Raw genomic sequence first — 19,160 nt, 5'->3', positions numbered from 1 at the left:
AAACACTCAGTGAAGCTGTTTGTCCGGTTCTGGTTCTTTATTCCTGCACCTCGTCGTTCTCTCTGTGTTTTCCTCCCCCCGGAGCTCCTGGGTTCTGTGCTCGACGTAAACGAGGATAATTATCAGAGAGAGACTGACAGACAGGGCGGAGACGCGGGACAGAAAAGAGAAAGAACCCGGATCATTTAGAGGAGAGAAGAAAAGGTTCGCTAGTGCTTTAGGGCCCCGTCAGTCTGCGGTACAGCTGGGGGCCACATCATTAACCACTTCTTACACTCTTCAAACCACAAACAGGGCGTGAGGGGAGTGATGGGGCATGAGGGGCACGCACTGTGTGCTCAGGTGAGGCCGAGGATAGAAAATGAAAAGCTTTTTAACATCAAAGAAGCAACAAAAAAAAAGAAAAAGAAAAATGTTGAGCTGCTGCAGCCGTGATTTATCCGAGGTTCAAATCAAACCAGACGCACCGAGATTTCTCTTTTTTGTTTATAATAAACAGCTTATTTACTTTTAACTGTGGACGTGTGATTTGTGAACGTATAATAGGTTGTCTACACACTCTAAAAATACTAGCCGGTAAAATATGCTGAAATTAATTCAATTATTTTCTTTTAATTAATAATGAAATTATTAATGAAATCTTTTTTAATGTTTTAATGATGTTAAACACTTTAAATACGTCACACCAGGCTGTTTTTTTATTCTGTTTATGTATATTTAATATAATCTGCAAATCCTTTCAACATAAAATAAATAATGGTCAATAAATAAATAAATAAACAAAAATGGTCAAAAAAATAAAATAAAAAAATAAATAATTGGTCAAAACAAATAAAATAAACAAAAATAAATAAGTAAATAAATGGTCAATAAATAAATAAATAAACAAATAAAAAAAACAATAAATAAATAAATAATAAAATAAATAGTCAATAAATAAATAAGAAAATAAATGGTTAAAAATAAATAAATAAATTGTCAAAAATAAATGGTAGATAAATAAGTGGTCAAAAAATAAATAAATTAATTAATTAAATAATAAATAAATGGTAAATAAATTATTAAATAAATGTTCAAAATATAAATAAATGGACAAAAATGAACAAATAAATAAATGTACAAAAAAATCAAAATAAATAAATAAATAATTTGTAAAATAAATAAATAAATGGTCATAAATAAATACATAAATGGTAAAAAAATACATAAATAATTACATAAATTGTCAAAAATAAATAAATAAATACATAAATGGTCAATAAATAAATAAATAAATGGTCAATAAATAAATACTATAAATGGTGACAGTGAAACCATGGCAACCAAAGGTCAGCTTGAGTTTACAATGGCCCAAAAACGATGAGCGATCTGCTGTCGGTGTGAACGTACCGTAATACCAATAAAACTATAAGACCAACAAAACACAGTGATTACTGATGAATGAATGAAAGAATGAATGAACGAACACAGAACAAGTCTGTGGTTTATTGCCTGACAGAAAGGAAAGAGAGGACAGTAACTCTCTCACATCTGCTCTTCACATATCGTCCATGTCTGCTTTTGAGATTCGGATCTGTACCCCCCACCCCGGTGCTCCAGGTAATGTCTCACCCTGTTCAGAGAAGCTAATGGGGGTGAAAGCAGGTGCAGCGACTCTGTCCACGTGGTTCAATCAGAAAAAAGAGCCAGTGCGGAACGAATAAAACAGATCCAGAGAAACCGGAGCAAAACGGTGGCCGAGCACGCAAAGCTGACCAGAATGAAGCGGTTCACGTTACCAAAAACGTCCAGCGGCAAACAGAAATGAAACCTGCCGGAGCCCGGTGATCGGAGAAAACCCCGTCCTGGACACCTGATTGTGACTTTGTTGGACGTCCAATTAAAAAAAACAAATGCTAATAAAACAGAGTGACCGCTGTGTGACCTTTTCAGCCAGAACAACAGCCGTATGTCTGTGGGAATAAAATAGCAAATAAAGAGGAGGACAGGCGACGAACAACATGAGACCCTCCTATAACGAAACACGTCGATGTTTTTATCACAAACTACAGCATGTAAAACAGAAGTGAGACTGTGGAGCTGCCAGGAAGTCCAGACAGCTCCTCCTCCACCCTGAAGCCTGGTCACTGCGTTACAAAAGCACTCACTGATATTCTCGGCCGGCACTTTGACCACGGCGGGTTCGATCAGGTTGTCGGCGAGGACGAAGGCTCCCTCCTCCAGCGTGTCCAGCAGCATGGTGGCGGCGTGGGTCTGCTCGGTGGAGTTCATGTCCTCCCACGACTTCAGCGCCTCCGGCCTCAGCAGGTTGTCCACCGTGTCCACGATGGCCTGAGAGCAGGAGAATCAGATCAGTGACTGATATTGATTCATTGATTGATTGAGCGATTGATTACATTATTGATCCCTAAAGGAAAATTTCAGTGTTGCAGCAACAACTTACAAACACCACAAACATGACACAAACACACGTCGATGTAGTGCAAGGAAATACATTGAAAATAAATAAATCAATAAAATTTAAAATATACATATAAAATATGTAAAAATGTAAGGACTTATATAAGGTGCAGTTTATAGACAATATGTGTGCAGTTTATTTTTAATCTTTTATTCTTTTTTAATTTAAAAAATAAATGTATAAAAAAATAAATAATAAAAAAAAAAAAAAAAAAAAAAAAAAAGTCATAAAAAATAAATACTTTTAAAAAGAATTTAAAAATATAAATATTAATTTTAAAAAATAAAATAGAAAAATAAAAGAAATACTAATAATAAAAAATAAAAAAAAGAAATAAAATAAAAAAAGAAATAATAAAAAATAAAAGATTAAAAATGAAAACAATAAAATATTATAATTTACATAAAAAATTGAAAGATTAATAAATAAAAAAATAAAAAAAAATAAAAAAAAAATTTAAAATAAAAACATTACAAAATTTAAACAAAAAAATTAAAAGGCAAGTCGAGGAAAATACTCCATACACAAAAGCCACGAGGAGGAAATGAGCAAATGAGAAGCTAGCGGGACCATGAGGGGGCTGAGGGGTGAAGGACATGGGTGTTTGGCTCAAACAACGCTCGGTTTTATTCCCGCCGGTGTAGCGCCTGCGCTCGTGTGGTTTATTATTTCAAATTCTGGCACAGAAACGAAGTCAGCGTTTTTTTTTTCCTGAAATCATCGGAGCGTTCGTGTGTGACTCTGCGCTCCTACAAAGCTCTTGTTTTCCAAAGTCCAATTACGAGCACATTCCATAACAGGATCTGACCCCGCTGCCCTCTGAACGCTCGCACAGTGGATGGGGGAGCTTATCAGGCGGCGGGATCTGTTAGCAGAAGTTCAGCGCTGAGAGAACGACGGCGTGTTCACCTTCACTTTCTCACTCAGTCGCTGGCTTTTCATTTCCTGAGGCCCGGAGCGAAGTGCTAACTGAATGAAACAACCCCAGCGCTGCTTGCTAGCTTGTTTTAACAGGCGGAGAGCAGCTTCCCCGCCATCGTACGGCGGGTGTTTATGGCGCGGTTTGACTCCAGGTGTGCTGTTAAGGAGGCAGAAAGTAAAAAGCACAAGCTCACACGGGTTCTTTTATCTCAGAAGTAATGAAGCCGAGTCGTCAGGTCACTGCAGCTGGTAGCTTAGTAACAGATTGTTATTCTTATTCTTCTTATTATTATATGCTAAAATAACAATACCAATAATAAAATTAATAATAATAATAGTATTAATAATAATAATAATAATATTAATAATAACTAGAGAGTGCATTTCCGGAGAAAATGCGAGTGTGATTGCCGTGTGCCGGTCGGCGGGCGTGCGCAGGTCGGGGGCGCGCATGCGTTTAGAAGTGGTGCGGTGCGTGGGGTGTGAATACTTTCTCCCAGACAGGCCACTGTATCTGTGCACAAGCTGTGGTGTGAGCACAAGTTCACTCTGGGTGTGTTTGAAAAGCCAAACCTGTAAAAAAATGCATTTCTGCACGTTTGTACTGCTTACAAATCAGTACTCATTCATTTACATGTGATTATCACTGCAGGGGCCATGGTATTGCGCAATCTATGATCGGCTGTGTCTCATTTACAGATTTCAGGCATAGTGCACTCAGACTTCGGTCCCTCTTTTAGCATTTAGCAATTCCCATTGATTTCAATGCATCCGTTAGCCTTGAAGCTAACGGATATAAATATCTTTGTTTCTGTTGCAGCGCGAACGATATGACGCTCACTGCAAAGTCTAACTGCACTATAATTTCATTCTGTGCAGCGTTTTCATCTTAAAAATCACTAATACTTTAGTTACAGACCAAAATAAGTCAGATTTTTTGGCGGCCGCCATTTTCTATTCTCAGAACGGCCTGAAGATGCCGCCTACGTCATCACGTTGACGTTCTGTGGAAAGCCAAAGGTGTCAAGATTTTTGTCCAAAAATTCGGGCAAAAACGGGCATAAATGCCACACGGATGGGCGTATCCGGATGATTTTTTGGATTTGGGCGCTAATTAATGACCCGGTCGATCAAGGGTTGGAACGGCGTTGATAGCTCGAAATTCATTTCAAAATGAATGGGAGTCAATGGGGAAAAACGGGCACCTTAAAACGGGCACTGTGCCCACAGTGTTGGTTCGATCAAAAAGTTGTATACAAGCGCTCTATTCCCGTATGGGCCGGACGATTTGGCGCTGGAACGGGGTCGATATCTCGAAAACTGCGGGAGAAGAAGCACGGACAAAAAACGGGCAGAATAATAATAATATATTGAAAACGAAAATAACAATAACAATAGTGTGCTTGCATTCTGCAATCACACTAATAACAATAGTATAACTAGAGATGTGCATTTCCGGAGAAAATGCGAGTGTGATTGCCGTGTGCCGGTCGGCGGGCGTGCGCGCGTATCCCGACGCCGTTTCTAAATCGGGTGCGGCGTCGACGGCCCGGACGGCTCAGAGTCTGAACGGCGTCGATCGCGGTGCGGCGGGTGGACGGGCGTGGCAGGTCGGGGGCGCGCATGTGTTTAGAAGTGGTGCGGTGCGTGGGGTGTGAATACTTTCTCCCAGACAGGCCACTGTATCTGTGCACAAGCTGTGCTGTGAGCACAAGTTCACTCTGGGTGGACGGGCGTGGCAGGTCGGGGGCGCGCATGTGTTTAGAAGAGGTGCGGTGCGTGGGGTGTGAATACTTTCTCCCAGACAGGCCACTGTATCTGTGCACAATCTGTGCTGTGAGCACAAGTTCACTCTGTGTGTGTTTGAAAAGCTAAACTTGTAAATAAATGCATTTGTGCACTTTTTTACTGCTTACAAATCACTGCGCATTCATTTATATGTGAAAATAAGTGCAGCGGCCATTGTTTTTGAGCACAATCTGAGCGGGGGGGAGATTTACAGTTTTACAGGCAGAAATGCACTAATTCTGGTGCACTTCCACATGAAATAGTTCCGGTTTCGGTCCCTGTGTTAGCGGTTAGCCCGTTACCATTGGTTTAAATGCAATCGTTAGCATTGAAGCTAACGAAAGTAAATATCTTATTTTTGGAGGCAACGCGATCGATTTAACTTTAATTCCCAAGTGTAAGTTCCCTATAATTTCCTTCTGTGTAGTGTTTTCCCCTTAAAATTCAGTAATATTTGAGTTACAGACAAAAATAAGTCTGTTATTGAAGCGGCGGCCATTTTAATTTTCGTGATCGGCCGTGTTACATTTCACTGTGTTTCCAGACACAAGTTCACTCGTTGTAGTGCACTTCCACTGGATTGGGACACGTCCACGCTCCCTACGCTATAGCTTTAGCGATTCTCCATTGATTTCAATGCATTGGTTAGCGTTTGAGCTAACGAATCCACATATCTTTAGTTTTTGGTGCAACGCGATTGATTTAACCTTGAATTCCAACTGTAACTGGCATATAATTTCATTTTGTGTATCGTTTTCACCTGAAAATTCAGTAATATTTGAGTTACAGACCAAAATATGCCCGTTTTTTGATGGGCAGCCATGTTTTTCGGTCAGAACGACCTGGAAGTTTCAGGATACGTCATCACGTTGACGTGTTATGGAATCCCAAAAGTGTCATAATTTTGGTGCCAAGTTTTGTAGAAAAGCGGGCATAGCTGGCACACGGATGGGCGTATCCGGATGATTTTTTGGAATTGGGGTCCAATTAATAACCCGGTCGATCAAGAGTTGGAACGGCGTTGATAGCTCGACATTTTTTAAAAAATGAATGGGAGTCTATGGGAAAAATTTGCCCGGAAAAACTGGCACTGTGGGCACACGGTTGGTCCGATCCAAAAGCTGTATACAAGCAGTCGATTCCCGTATGGGCCGGACGATTTGGCGCTGGAACGGGGTCGATATCTCGAAAACTGCGGACGAAGAAAGGGAGACAAAAAACGGGTGGAATAATAATAATAATAACTAGAGATGTGCATTTCCGAAGAAAATGCGAGTGTGATTGCCGTGTGCCGGTCGGGTGGGCGCGAGTAACCCAATGCTTTATCCAAGTTGGGGTGTCATCAGTGGGCTTTACGATTTAAAATTGGAACGGCGTCGATATCTCGAACTTTCAAAAAATGAATGGAAGTGAATAGAGCCGAAAACCGGGCGTGGCAGGTGGGCATGGGTTCGAATCCCCATGCTGTACCTGAGTCGGGGTTACATCAGTGGGCTTTACGATTTTTAGTTTGAACGGCGTTTATATCTCGAACTTTCAAAAAATGAATGGAAGTGAATGGGATCAAAAACCGGGCGTGGCAGGTGGGCATGGGTTCGAATCCCCATGCTGTATCTGAGTCGGGGTTACATCAGTGGGCTTTATGATATAGAGTTGGAACGGCGTTGATATCTCGAACTTTCAAAAAATGAATGGAAGTGAATGGGACCAAAAACCGGGCGTGGCAGGTGGGTGTGGGTTCGAATCCCCATGCTGTACATGAGTCAGGGTTACATCAGGGGGCTTTACGATTTAGAGTTGGAACGGCGTTGATATCTCGAACTTTCAAAAAATGAATGGAAGTGAATGGGACCAAAAACCGGGCGTGGCAGGTGGGTGTGGGTTCGAATCCCCATGCTGTACATGAGTCGGGGTTACATCAGTGGGCTTTATGATTTAGAGTTGGAACGGCGTTGATATCTCGAACTTTCAAAAAATGAATAGAAGTGAATGGGGAAAAAAACCGGGCGTGGCAGGTGGGCGTGGGTTCGAATCCCCATGCTGTATCTGAGTCGGGGTTACATCAGTGAGCTTTACGATTTAGAGTTGGAACGGCGTTGATATCTCGAACTTTCAAAAAATGAATGGAAGTGAATGGGGACAAAAACCGGGCGTGGCAGGTGGGTGTGGGTTCGAATCCCCATGCTGTATCTGAGTCGGGGTTACATCAGTGAGCTTTACGATTTAGAGTTGGAACGGCGTTAAAATCGCAAACTTTCAAAAAGTGAATGGAAGTGAATGGGGACAAAAAACGGGCGTGGCAGGTGGGTGTGGGTTCGAATCCCCATGCTGTATCTGAGTCGGGGTTACATCAGTGAGCTTTACGATATAGAGTTGGAACGGCGTTGATATCTCGAACTTTCAAAAAATGAATGGAATTGAATGGGGACAAAAACCGGGCGTGGCAGGTGGGCGTGGGTTCGAATCCCCATGCTGTACCTGAGTCGGGGTTACATCAGTGAGCTTTACGATATAGAGTTGGAACGGCGTCGATATCTCGAACTTTCAAAAAATGAATGGAAGTGAATGGGGACAAAAACCGGGCGTGGCAGGTGGGCGTGGGTTCGAATCCCCATGCTGTACCTGAGTCGGGGTTACATCAGTGAGCTTTACGATATAGAGTTGGAACGGCGTCGATATCTCGAACTTTCAAAAAATGAATGGAAGTGAATGGGGACAAAAACCGGGCGTGGCAGGTGGGCGTGGGTTCGAATCCCCATGCTGTACCTGAGTCGGGGTTACATCAGTGAGCTTTACGATATAGAGTTGGAACGGCGTCGATATCTCGAACTTTCAAAAAATGAATGGAAGTGAATGGGGACAAAAACCGGGCGTGGCAGGTGGGCGTGGGTTCGAATCCCCATGCTGTACCTGAGTCGGGGTTACATCAGTGAGCTTTACGATATAGAGTTGGAACGGCGTCGATATCTCGAACTTTCAAAAAATGAATGGAAGTGAATGGGGACAAAAACCGGGCGTGGCAGGTGGGCGTGGGTTCGAATCCCCATGCTGTACCTGAGTCGGGGTTACATCAGTGAGCTTTACGATATAGAGTTGGAACGGCGTCGATATCTCGAACTTTCAAAAAATGAATGGAAGTGAATGGGGACAAAAACCGGGCGTGGCAGGTGGGCGTGGGTTCGAATCCCCATGCTGTACCTGAGTCGGGGTTACATCAGTGAGCTTTACGATATAGAGTTGGAACGGCGTCGATATCTCGAACTTTCAAAAAATGAATGGAAGTGAATAGGGACAAAAACCGGGCGTGGCAGGTGGGTGTGAGTTCGAATCCCCATGCTGTACCTGAGTCGGGGTTACATCAGTGAGCTTTACGATATAGAGTTGGAACGGCGTCGATATCTCAAACTTTCAAAAAATGAATGGAAGTGAATGGGGACAAAAACCGGGCGTGGCAGGTGGGCGTGGGTTCGAATCCCCATGCTGTACCCGAGTCGGGGTTACATCAGTGAGCTTTACGATATAGAGTTGGAACGGCGTCGATATCTCAAACTTTCAAAAAATGAATGGAAGTGAATGGGGACAAAAACCGGGCGTGGCAGGTGGGTGTGGGTTCGAATCCCCATGCTGTATCTGAGTCGGGGTTACATCAGTGAGCTTTACGATTTAGAGTTGGAACGGCGTTGATATCTCAAACTTTCAAAAAATGAATGGAAGTGAATGGGACCAAAAACCGGGCGTGGCAGGTGGGTGTGGGTTCGAATCCCCATGCTGTACCCAAGTCGGGGTTACATCAGTGGGCTTTACAATTTAGAGTTGGAACGGCGTTGATATCTCAAACTTTCAAAAAATGAATGGAAGTGAATGGGACCAAAAACCGGGCGTGGCAGGTGGGTGTGGGTTCGAATCCCCATGCTGTACCCAAGTCGGGGTTACATCAGTGGGCTTTACAATTTAGAGTTGGAACGGCGTTGATATCTCGAACTTTCAAAAAATGAATGGAAGTGAATGGGGACAAAAACCGGGCGTGGCAGGTGGGTGTGGGTTCGAATCCCCATGCTGTATCTGAGTCGGGGTTACATCAGTGAGCTTTACGATATAGAGTTGGAACGGTGTTGATATCTCGAACTTTCAAAAAATGAATGGAAGTGAATGGGGACAAAAAACGGGCGTGGCAGGTGGGTGTGGGTTCGAATCCCCATGCTCAGGGGGAAGTGAGCGTATCTAAATGTTGTATGTGAGTGGGGTTACATCAGTGGGAAGTGAGCGTATCTAAATGCTGTATAGAAGAGCTACAGTGTGTGTTTGGTGGATGGGGGGGTAAATATTTTATCTTTAAATCCTAGCTCTCGATTTGAGCCGAAGGCCGGTATAGGAAAATCCCATTCTAAAAAATGAATGGAAGTCAATGGGACCAAAAAACGCTACAAAAGCGGGCGTGGCCGGCGAACGGGCGGGCGGATCGAAAACCTGTATACAAGCAGTTGATTCCCGTATGGGCCGGACGATTTGGCGCTGGAACGGGGTCGATATCTCGAAAACTGCGGACGAAGAAAGGGAGACAAAAAACGGGTGGAATAATAATAATAATAACTAGAGATGTGCATTTCCGGAGAAAATGCGAGTGTGATTGCCGTGTGCCGGTCAGGCGGGCGCGTATCCTAATGCTTTATCCAACTCGGGGTGTCATCAGTGGGCTTTACGATTTAGAATTGGAACGGCGTCGATATCTCGAACTTTCAAAAATTGAATGGAAGTGAATGAGGACAAAAACCGGGCGTGGCAGTTGGGCGTGGGTTCGAATTCCCATGCTGAATCTGAGTCGGGGTTACATCAGTGAGCTTTACGATATAGAGTCGGAACGGCGTCGATATCTTGAACTTTCAAAAAATGAATGGAAGTGAATGGGGACAAAAACCGGGCGTGGCAGGTGGGTGTGGGTTCGAATCCCCATGCTGTATCTAAGTCGGGGTTACATCAGTGAGCTTTACGATATAGAGTTGGAACGGCGTCGATATCTCGAACTTTCAAAAAATGAATGGAAGTGAATGGGGACAAAAACCGGGCGTGGCAGGTGGGCGTGGGGTCGAATCCCCATGCTGTATCTGAGTCCGGGTTACATCAGTGAGCTTTACGATATAGAGTTGGAACGGCGTCGATATCTCAAACTTTCAAAAAATGAATGGAAGTGAATGGGGCCGAAAACCGGGCGTGGCAGGTGGGTGTGGGTTCAAATCCCCATGCTGTATCTGAGTCGGGGTTACATCAGTGAGCTTTACGATATAGAGTTGGAACGGCGTTGATATCTCGAACTTTCAAAAAATGAATGGAAGTGAATGGGGCCGAAAACCGGGCGTGGCAGGTGGGCGTGGGTTCGAATCCCCATGCTGTACCCCAGTCGGGGTTACATCAGTGGGCTTTACGATTAAGAGTTGGAACGGCGTTGATATCTCGAACTTTCAAAAAATGAATGGAAGTGAATGGAACAGAAAAACCGGGCGTGGCAGGTGGGCGTGGGTTCGAATCCCCATGCTGTATCTGAGTCGGGGTTACATCAGGGGGCTTTACGATTTAGAGTTGGAACGGTGTCGATATCTCGAACTTTCAAAAAATGAATGGAAGTGAATGGGGACAAAAACCGGGCGTGGCAGGTGGGCGCGGGTTCGAATCCCCGGGCTGTATCTGAGTCGGGGTAACATCAGTGAGCTTTACGATATAGAGTTGGAACGGCGTTGATATCTCGAACTTTCAAAAAATGAATGGAAGTGAATGGGGACAAAAACCGGGCGTGGCAGGTGGGCGTGGGTTCGAATCCCCATGTTGTATCTGAGTCGGGGTTACATCAGTGGGCTTTATGATTTAGAGTTGGAACGGCGTCGATATCTCGAACTTTCAAAAAATGAATGGAAGTGAATGGAGCAGAAAAAACGGGCGTGGCAGGTGGGCATGGGTTTGAATCCCCATGCTGTATCTTAGTCGGGGTTACATCAGTGGGCTTTACGATATAGAGTTGGAACGGCGTTGATATCTCGAACTTTCAAAAAATGAATGGAAGTGAATGGGGCCGAAAACCGGGCGTGGCAGGTGGGCGTGGGTTCGAATCCCCATGTTGTATCTGAGTCGGGGTTACATCAGTGGGCTTTATGATTTAGAGTTGGAACGGCGTCGATATCTCGAACTTTCAAAAAATGAATGGAAGTGAATGGAGCAGAAAAAACGGGCGTGGCAGGTGGGCATGGGTTTGAATCCCCATGCTGTATCTTAGTCGGGGTTACATCAGTGGGCTTTACGATATAGAGTTGGAACGGCGTTGATATCTCGAACTTTCAAAAAATGAATAGAAGTGAATGGGGCTGAAAACCGGGCGTGGCAGTTGGGCGTGGGTTTGAATCCCCATGCTGTATCTGAGTCGGGGTTACATCAGTGGACTTTACGATTTAGAGTTGGAACGGCGTTGATATCTCAAACTTTCAAAAAATGAATGGAAGTGAATGGGGCTGAAAACCGGGCGTGGCAGGTGGGCGTGGGTTCGAATCCCCATGCTGTATCTGAGTCGGGGTTACATCAGTGAGCTTTACGATATAGAGTTGGAACGGCGTTGATATCTCAAACTTTCAAAAAATGAATGGAAGTGAATGGGGACAAAAACCGGGCGTGGCAGGTGGGTGTGGGTTCGAATCCCCATGCTGTACCTGAGTCGGGGTTACATCAGTGAGCTTTACGATATAGAGTTGGAACGGCGTCGATATCTCGAACTTTCAAAAAATGAATGGAAGTGAATGGGGACAAAAACCGGGCGTGGCAGGTGGGCGTGGGTTCGAATCCCCATGCTGTATCTGAGTCGGGGTTACATCAGGGGGCTTTACGATTTAGAGTTGGAACGGCGTCGATATCTCGAACTTTCAAAAAGTGAATGGAAGTGAATGGGGACAAAAACCGGGCGTGGCAGGTGGGTGTGGGTTCGAATCCCCATGCTGTACCCAAGTCGGGGTTACATCAGTGAGCTTTACGATTTAGAGTTGGAACGGTGTCGATATCTCGAACTTTCAAAAAATGAATGGAAGTGAATGGGGACAAAAACCGGGCGTGGCAGGTGGGCGCGGGTTCGAATCCCCGGGCTGTATCTGAGTCGGGGTAACATCAGTGAGCTTTACGATATAGAGTTGGAACGGCGTTGATATCTCGAACTTTCAAAAAATGAATGGAAGTGAATGGGGCCGAAAACCGGGCGTGGCAGGTGGGCGTGGGTTCGAATCCCCATGTTGTATCTGAGTCGGGGTTACATCAGTGGGCTTTATGATTTAGAGTTGGAACGGCGTCGATATCTCGAACTTTCAAAAAATGAATGGAAGTGAATGGAGCAGAAAAAACGGGCGTGGCAGGTGGGCATGGGTTTGAATCCCCATGCTGTATCTTAGTCGGGGTTACATCAGTGGGCTTTACGATATAGAGTTGGAACGGCGTTGATATCTCGAACTTTCAAAAAATGAATAGAAGTGAATGGGGACAAAAACCGGGCGTGGCAGGTGGGTGTGGGTTCGAATCCCCATGCTGTATCTGAGTCGGGGTTACATCAGTGAGCTTTACGATATAGAGTTGGAACGGCGTTGATATCTCGAACTTTCAAAAAATGAATGGAAGTGAATGGGGCCGAAAACCGGGCGTGGCAGGTGGGCGTGGGTTCGAATCCCCATGTTGTATCTGAGTCGGGGTTACATCAGTGGGCTTTACGATATAGAGTTGGAACGGCGTTGATATCTCGAACTTTCAAAAAATGAATGGAAGTGAATGGAGCAGAAAAAACGGGCGTGGCAGGTGGGTGTGGGTTCGAATCCCCATGCTGTATCTTAGTCGGGGTTACATCAGTGAGCTTTACGATATAGAGTTGGAACGGCGTTGATATCTCGAACTTTCAAAAAATGAATGGAAGTGAATGGGGCTGAAAACCGGGCGTGGCAGGTGGGCGTGGGTTCGAATCCCCATGCTCAGTGGGAAGTAAGCGTATCTAAATGCTGTATGTGAGTGGGGTTACATCAGTGGGAAGTGAGCGTATCTAAATGCTGTATGTGAGTGGGGTTACATCAGTGGGAAGTGAGCGTATCTAAATGCTGTATAGAAGAGCTACAGTGTGTGTTTGGGGGACGGGGGGGTAAATACTTTATCTTTAAATCCTAGCTCTCGATTTGAGTATAGGAAAATCCCATTCTAAAAAATGAATGGAAGTCAATGGGACCAAAAAACGCTACAAAAGCGGGCGTGGCGGGCGAACGCGCGGGCGTATCAAAAAGTTGTATACAAGCGCTCCATTCCCGTATGGGCCGGACGATTTGGCGCTGGAACGGGGTCGATATCTCGAAAACTGCGGGAGGAGAAGCACGGACAAAAAACCGGCAGAATAATAATAATAACTAGAGAGTGCATTTCCGGAGAAAATGCGAGTGTGATTGCCGTGTGCCGGTCGGCGGGCGTGCGCAGGTCGGGGGCGCGCATGCGTTTAGAAGTGGTGCGGTGCGTGGGGTGTGAATACTTTCTCCCAGACAGGCCACTGTATCTGTGCACAAGCTGTGGTGTGAGCACAAGTTCACTCTGGGTGTGTTTGAAAAGCCAAACCTGTAAAAAAATGCATTTCTGCACGTTTGTACTGCTTACAAATCAGTACTCATTCATTTACATGTGATTATCACTGCAGGGGCCATGGTATTGCGCAATCTATGATCGGCTGTGTCTCATTTACAGCTTTCAGGCATAGTGCACTCAGACTTCGGTCCCTCTTTTAGCATTTAGCAATTCCCATTGATTTCAATGCATCCGTTAGCGTTGAAGCTAACGGATATAAATATCTTTGTTTCTGTTGCAGCGCGAACGATATGACGCTCACTGCAAAGTCTAACTGCACTATAATTTCATTCTGTGCAGCGTTTTCATCTTAAAAATCACTAATACTTTAGTTACAGACCAAAATAAGTCAGATTTTTTGGCGGCCGCCATTTTCTATTCTCAGAACGGCCTGAAGATGCCGTCTACGTCATCACGTTGACGTTCTGTGGAAAGCCAAAGGTGTCAAGATTTTTGTCCAAAAATTCGGGCAAAAACGGGCATAAATGCCACACGGATGGGCGTATCCGGATGATTTTTTGGATTTGGGCGCTAATTAATGACCCGGTCGATCAAGGGTTGGAACGGCGTTGATAGCTCGAAATTCATTTCAAAATGAATGGGAGTCAATGGGGAAAAACGGGCACCTTAAAACGGGCACTGTGCCCACAGTGTTGGTTCGATCAAAAAGTTGTATACAAGCGCTCTATTCCCGTATGGGCCGGACGATTTGGCGCTGGAACGGGGTCGATATCTCGAAAACTGCGGGAGAAGAAGCACGGACAAAAAACGGGCAGAATAATAATAATATATTGAAAACGAAAATAACAATAACAATAGTGTGCTTGCATTCTGCAATCACACTAACTAGAGAGTGCATTTCCGGAGAAAATGCGAGTGTGATTGCCGTGTGCCGGTCGGCGGGCGTGCGCAGGTCGGGGGCGCGCATGCGTTTAGAAGTGGTGCGGTGCGTGGGGTGTGAATACTTTCTCCCAGACAGGCCACTGTATCTGTGCACAAGCTGTGGTGTGAGCACAAGTTCACTCTGGGTGTGTTTGAAAAGCCAAACCTGTAAAAAAATGCATTTCTGCACGTTTGTACTGCTTACAAATCAGTACTCATTCATTTACATGTGATTATCACTGCAGGGGCCATGGTATTGCGCAATCTATGATCGGCTGTGTCTCATTTACAGCTTTCAGGCATAGTGCACTCAGACTTCGGTCCCTCTTTTAGCATTTAGCAATTCCCATTGATTTCAATGCATCCGTTAGCCTTGAAGCTAACGGATATAAATATCTTTGTTTCTGTTGCAGCGCGAACGATATGACGCTCACTGCAAAGTCTAACTGCACTATAATTTCATTCTGTGCAGCGTTTTCATCTTAAAAATCACTAATACTTTAGTTACAGACCAAAATAAGTCAGATTTTTTGGCGGCCGCCATTTTCTATTCTCAGAACGGCCTGAAGATGCCGTCTACGTCATCACGTTGACGTTCTGTGGAAAGCCAAAGGTGTCAAGATTTTTGTCCAAAAATTCGGGCAAAAACGGGCATAAATGCCACACGGATGGGCGTATCCGGATGATTTTTTGGATTTGGGCGCTAATTAATGACCCGGTCGATCAAGGGTTGGAACGGCGTTGATAGCTCGAAATTCATTTCAAAATGAATGGGAGTCAATGGGGAAAAACGGGCACCTTAAAACGGGCACTGTGCCCACAGTGTTGGTTCGATCAAAAAGTTGTATACAAGCGCTCTATTCCCGTATGGGCCGGACGATTTGGCGCTGGAACGGGGTCGATATCTCGAAAACTGCGGGAGAAGAAGCACGGACAAAAAACGGGCAGAATAATAATAATATATTGAAAACGAAAATAACAATAACAATAGTGTGCTTGCATTCTGCAATCACACTAATAATATGACTAACGGATAACAATAGTATGATTGCCTTTAGGCAATCACACTAATAATAATAATAATAATATGACTTTCGGATAACAATAGTGTGCTTGCCTACAGCAATCACACTAATAACTAGAGATGTGCATTTCCGGAGAAAATGCGAGTGTGATTGCCGTGTGCCGATCGGGCGTGGGTTCGAATCCCCATGCTCTATCCAACTCGGAGAGTCATCAGTGGGCTTCACGATTTAGAGTTGGAACGGCATTGATATCTCGAACTTTCAAAAAATGAATGGAAGTAAATAAAGCCAAAAAACGGGCGTGGCAGGTGGGCATGGGTTCGAGTCCCCATGCTGTACCCATGTAGGGGTGTCATCATTGGGCATTACGATTTAGAGTTGGAACGGCGTCAATATCTCGAACTTTCAAAAAATGAATGGAAGTGAATGGGGACAAAAACCGGGCGTGGCAGATGGGCGTGGGTTCGAATCCCCATGCTGTATCTGAGTCGGGGTTACATCAGTGGGCTTTACGATTTAAAGTTGTAACGGTGTTGATGTCTCAAACTTTCAAAAAATGAATGGAAGTGAATAGGGACAAAAACCGGGCGTGGCAGGTGGGCGTGGGTTCGAATCCCCATGTTGTATCTGAGTCGGGGTTACATCAGTGAGCTTTACGATTTAAAGTTGGAACGGTGTTGATATCTCAAACTTTCAAAAAATGAATGGAAGTAAATGGAGCCGAAAAACGGGCGTGGCAGGTGGGGGTAAGTTCGAATCCCCATGCTGTACCCAAGTCGGGGTTACATCAGTGGGCTTTATGATTTAGAGTTGGAACGGCGTCGATATCTCAAACTTTCAAAAAATGAATGGAAGTGAATGGGGACAAAAACCGGGCGTGGCAGGTGGGTGTGGGTTCGAATCCCCATGCTGTACCCAAGTCGGGGTTACATCAGTGGGCTTTATGATTTAGAGTTGGAACGGCGTTGATATCTCGAACTTTCAAAAAATGAATAGAAGTGAATGGGGCCGAAAACCGGGCGTGGCAGGTGGGCGTGGGTTCGAATCCCCATGCTGTACCCAAGTCGGGGTTACATCAGTGAGCTTTACGATTTAGAGTTGGAACGGCGTCGATATCTCGAACTTTCAAAAAATGAATGGAAGTGAATGGAGCAGAAAAAACGGGCGTGGCAGGTGGGTGTGGGTTCGAATCCCCATGCTGTACCCAAGTCGGGGTTACATCAGTGGGCTTTATGATTTAGAGTTGGAACGGCGTTGATATCTCGAACTTTCAAAAAATGAATAGAAGTGAATGGGGCTGAAAACCGGGCGTGGCAGTTGGGCGTGGGTTCGAATCCCCATGCTGTACCTGAGTCGGGGTTACATCAGTGGACTTTACGATTTAGAGTTGGAACGGCGTTGATATCTCAAACTTTCAAAAAATGAATGGAAGTGAATGGGGCTGAAAACCGGGCGTGGCAGGTGGGTGTGGGTTCGAATCCCCATGCTGTATCTGAGTCGGGGTTACATCAGTGAGCTTTACGATATAGAGTTGGAACGGCGTCGATATCTCGAACTTTCAAAAAATGAATGGAAGTGAATGGGGACATAAACCGGGCGTGGCAGGTGGGCGTGGGTTCGAATCCCCATGCTCAGTGGGAAGTAAGCGTATCTAAATGCTGTATGTGAGTGGGGTTACATCAGTGGGAAGTGAGCGTATCTAAATGCTGTATAGAAGAGCTACAGTGTGTGTTTGGGGGACGGGGGGGTAAATACTTTATCTTTAAATCCTAGCTCTCGATTTGAGTATAGGAAAATCCCATTCTAAAAAATGAATGGAAGTCAATGGGACCAAAAAACGCTACAAAAGCGGGCGTGGCGGGCGAACGCGCGGGCGTATCAAAAAGTTGTATACAAGCGCTCCATTCCCGTATGGGCCGGACGATTTGGCGCTGGAACGGGGTCGATATCTCGAAAACTGCGGGAGGAGAAGCACGGACAAAAAACCGGCAGAATAATAATAATAATAATATGACTAACGGATAACAATAGTATGATTGCCTTTAGGCAATCACACTAATTAACAACAACAAAACAACAATAATAATAATAATGATTATTATATTGTTATTTTATTAGTAGTAGTAGTTATATTATTATTATTATTATTATTATTTATTATTATTATTATGCTTATTATTGTTATAGGTATTATTAGCATTTTATTATTATTATGATTTTTTTTTCTCTCACTCAAGCACATCCAATTTCTACCCGTCGATCATCCTCTCACTAATGCTGGTCCCTGCTCCTGATTTGGGGAGGACAAGGCTGCTCCACGCCCCCTCCGACACATGCACAGCAATCGAACATCTTATCACCTACACTTGACAAGTGCAGTGCAGTACAGATCTGTGTACGGAGGGCCACACCCTCTACCAAACTCCTCTCCCATCTCTGTGCAGGCGACACCAACCAGCCAGCAGAGGTCGTAATCGCACTAGTCTGAGAGAGAGAGAGAGACCCCATCCGGCTTAATACCGCCCCTATCTAAACAACAGGCCAATTGTTGTTTATGTGGCCGCTCAGCCTCAGCCGGAAGGCAGAGCCGAGATTCGATACGATGTATTCGAGATCTCAGCTCTGGTGAACAGCGTGTGTTTTTACCGCTGCGCCACCTAAGCGGGTATTATTATTATTATTATTATTATTATCTTTGTTATTATTAATATTATTTTATTTATTTATCTATTTATTATTCGTTTTATTATTATTATTATTATTATTATATGTATTGTTATTACTTTTATTTATTTGTGTTATTAATTTTAATGTATTATTATTTTATTTATTTATTTATTATTACTATTATCCTTTTTTGTATTAATATGTATTATTATTATTATTATTATTATTATTATTCTATTCAATATTGTTATTTTTATTATTATTATTATTATTATAGTTATTATTATTTAATTCAATATTTTATTGTTATTATTATTATTAATATTTTATTCAATATTATTATTATTATTATTATTATATTCCTGAGGTTTTTACTGTTCACAAATACTTGTTCAGTACATTTGTTATTACACAGCGAAAAAACAATCATCAGTTCTACTACAGAACTGTGTTTAATCTAAACTGAACAGTTTACTATTGTACTAACTAGCATACTACGCTAACTGTTCATCAGTGCTGTAATCACCGACTCACCAGAGTAACGAGGGTGTCGACCATAAATCAACCACCAAGAGTCCTGAAGCTCAGCACGCACGTTACAGCACAGCTAACTGTGCACGTGCTAACTGTGTACGTGCTGCTTATTTACAGCTTAAATCATAATTTTTACACACACACTGTAAAAGTGTCCATATACTTTTGGAGCTGGATTGGATTGTATTGTGGAGTGCTTGTTATCTTTGCCGCCCTGATGAAGCCCCGAACTGAAGCGCCAGTCTGTTGAGCTAATCCCATCCTCCAGG

The 19,160-nt window shown here is 43.9% G+C and overlaps 1 protein-coding gene across 7 annotated transcripts in view; it reads right to left on the bottom strand.

The window, feature by feature from the left end:
• LOC134312466 (adhesion G protein-coupled receptor L2-like) overlaps positions 1–19,160 on the bottom strand; it is a 270,296-nt gene that overhangs the window by 63,882 nt on the left and 187,254 nt on the right. For all 7 annotated transcript variants that reach the window (XM_062994433.1, XM_062994436.1, XM_062994438.1 and 4 more), the window contains one exon: positions 2,148–2,331. In XM_062994433.1, coding sequence (XP_062850503.1) covers positions 2,148–2,331 — 184 coding nt within the window. The remainder of the gene's footprint in view (positions 1–2,147; positions 2,332–19,160) is intronic.

This window comes from Trichomycterus rosablanca, chromosome 4 (assembly GCF_030014385.1).
Source record: "Trichomycterus rosablanca isolate fTriRos1 chromosome 4, fTriRos1.hap1, whole genome shotgun sequence".
Lineage (NCBI taxonomy): Eukaryota > Metazoa > Chordata > Actinopteri > Siluriformes > Trichomycteridae > Trichomycterus > Trichomycterus rosablanca.
The sequence above is the reverse complement of the archived record's forward strand: the minus strand, read 5'-3'. Positions and strand labels throughout refer to the sequence as shown.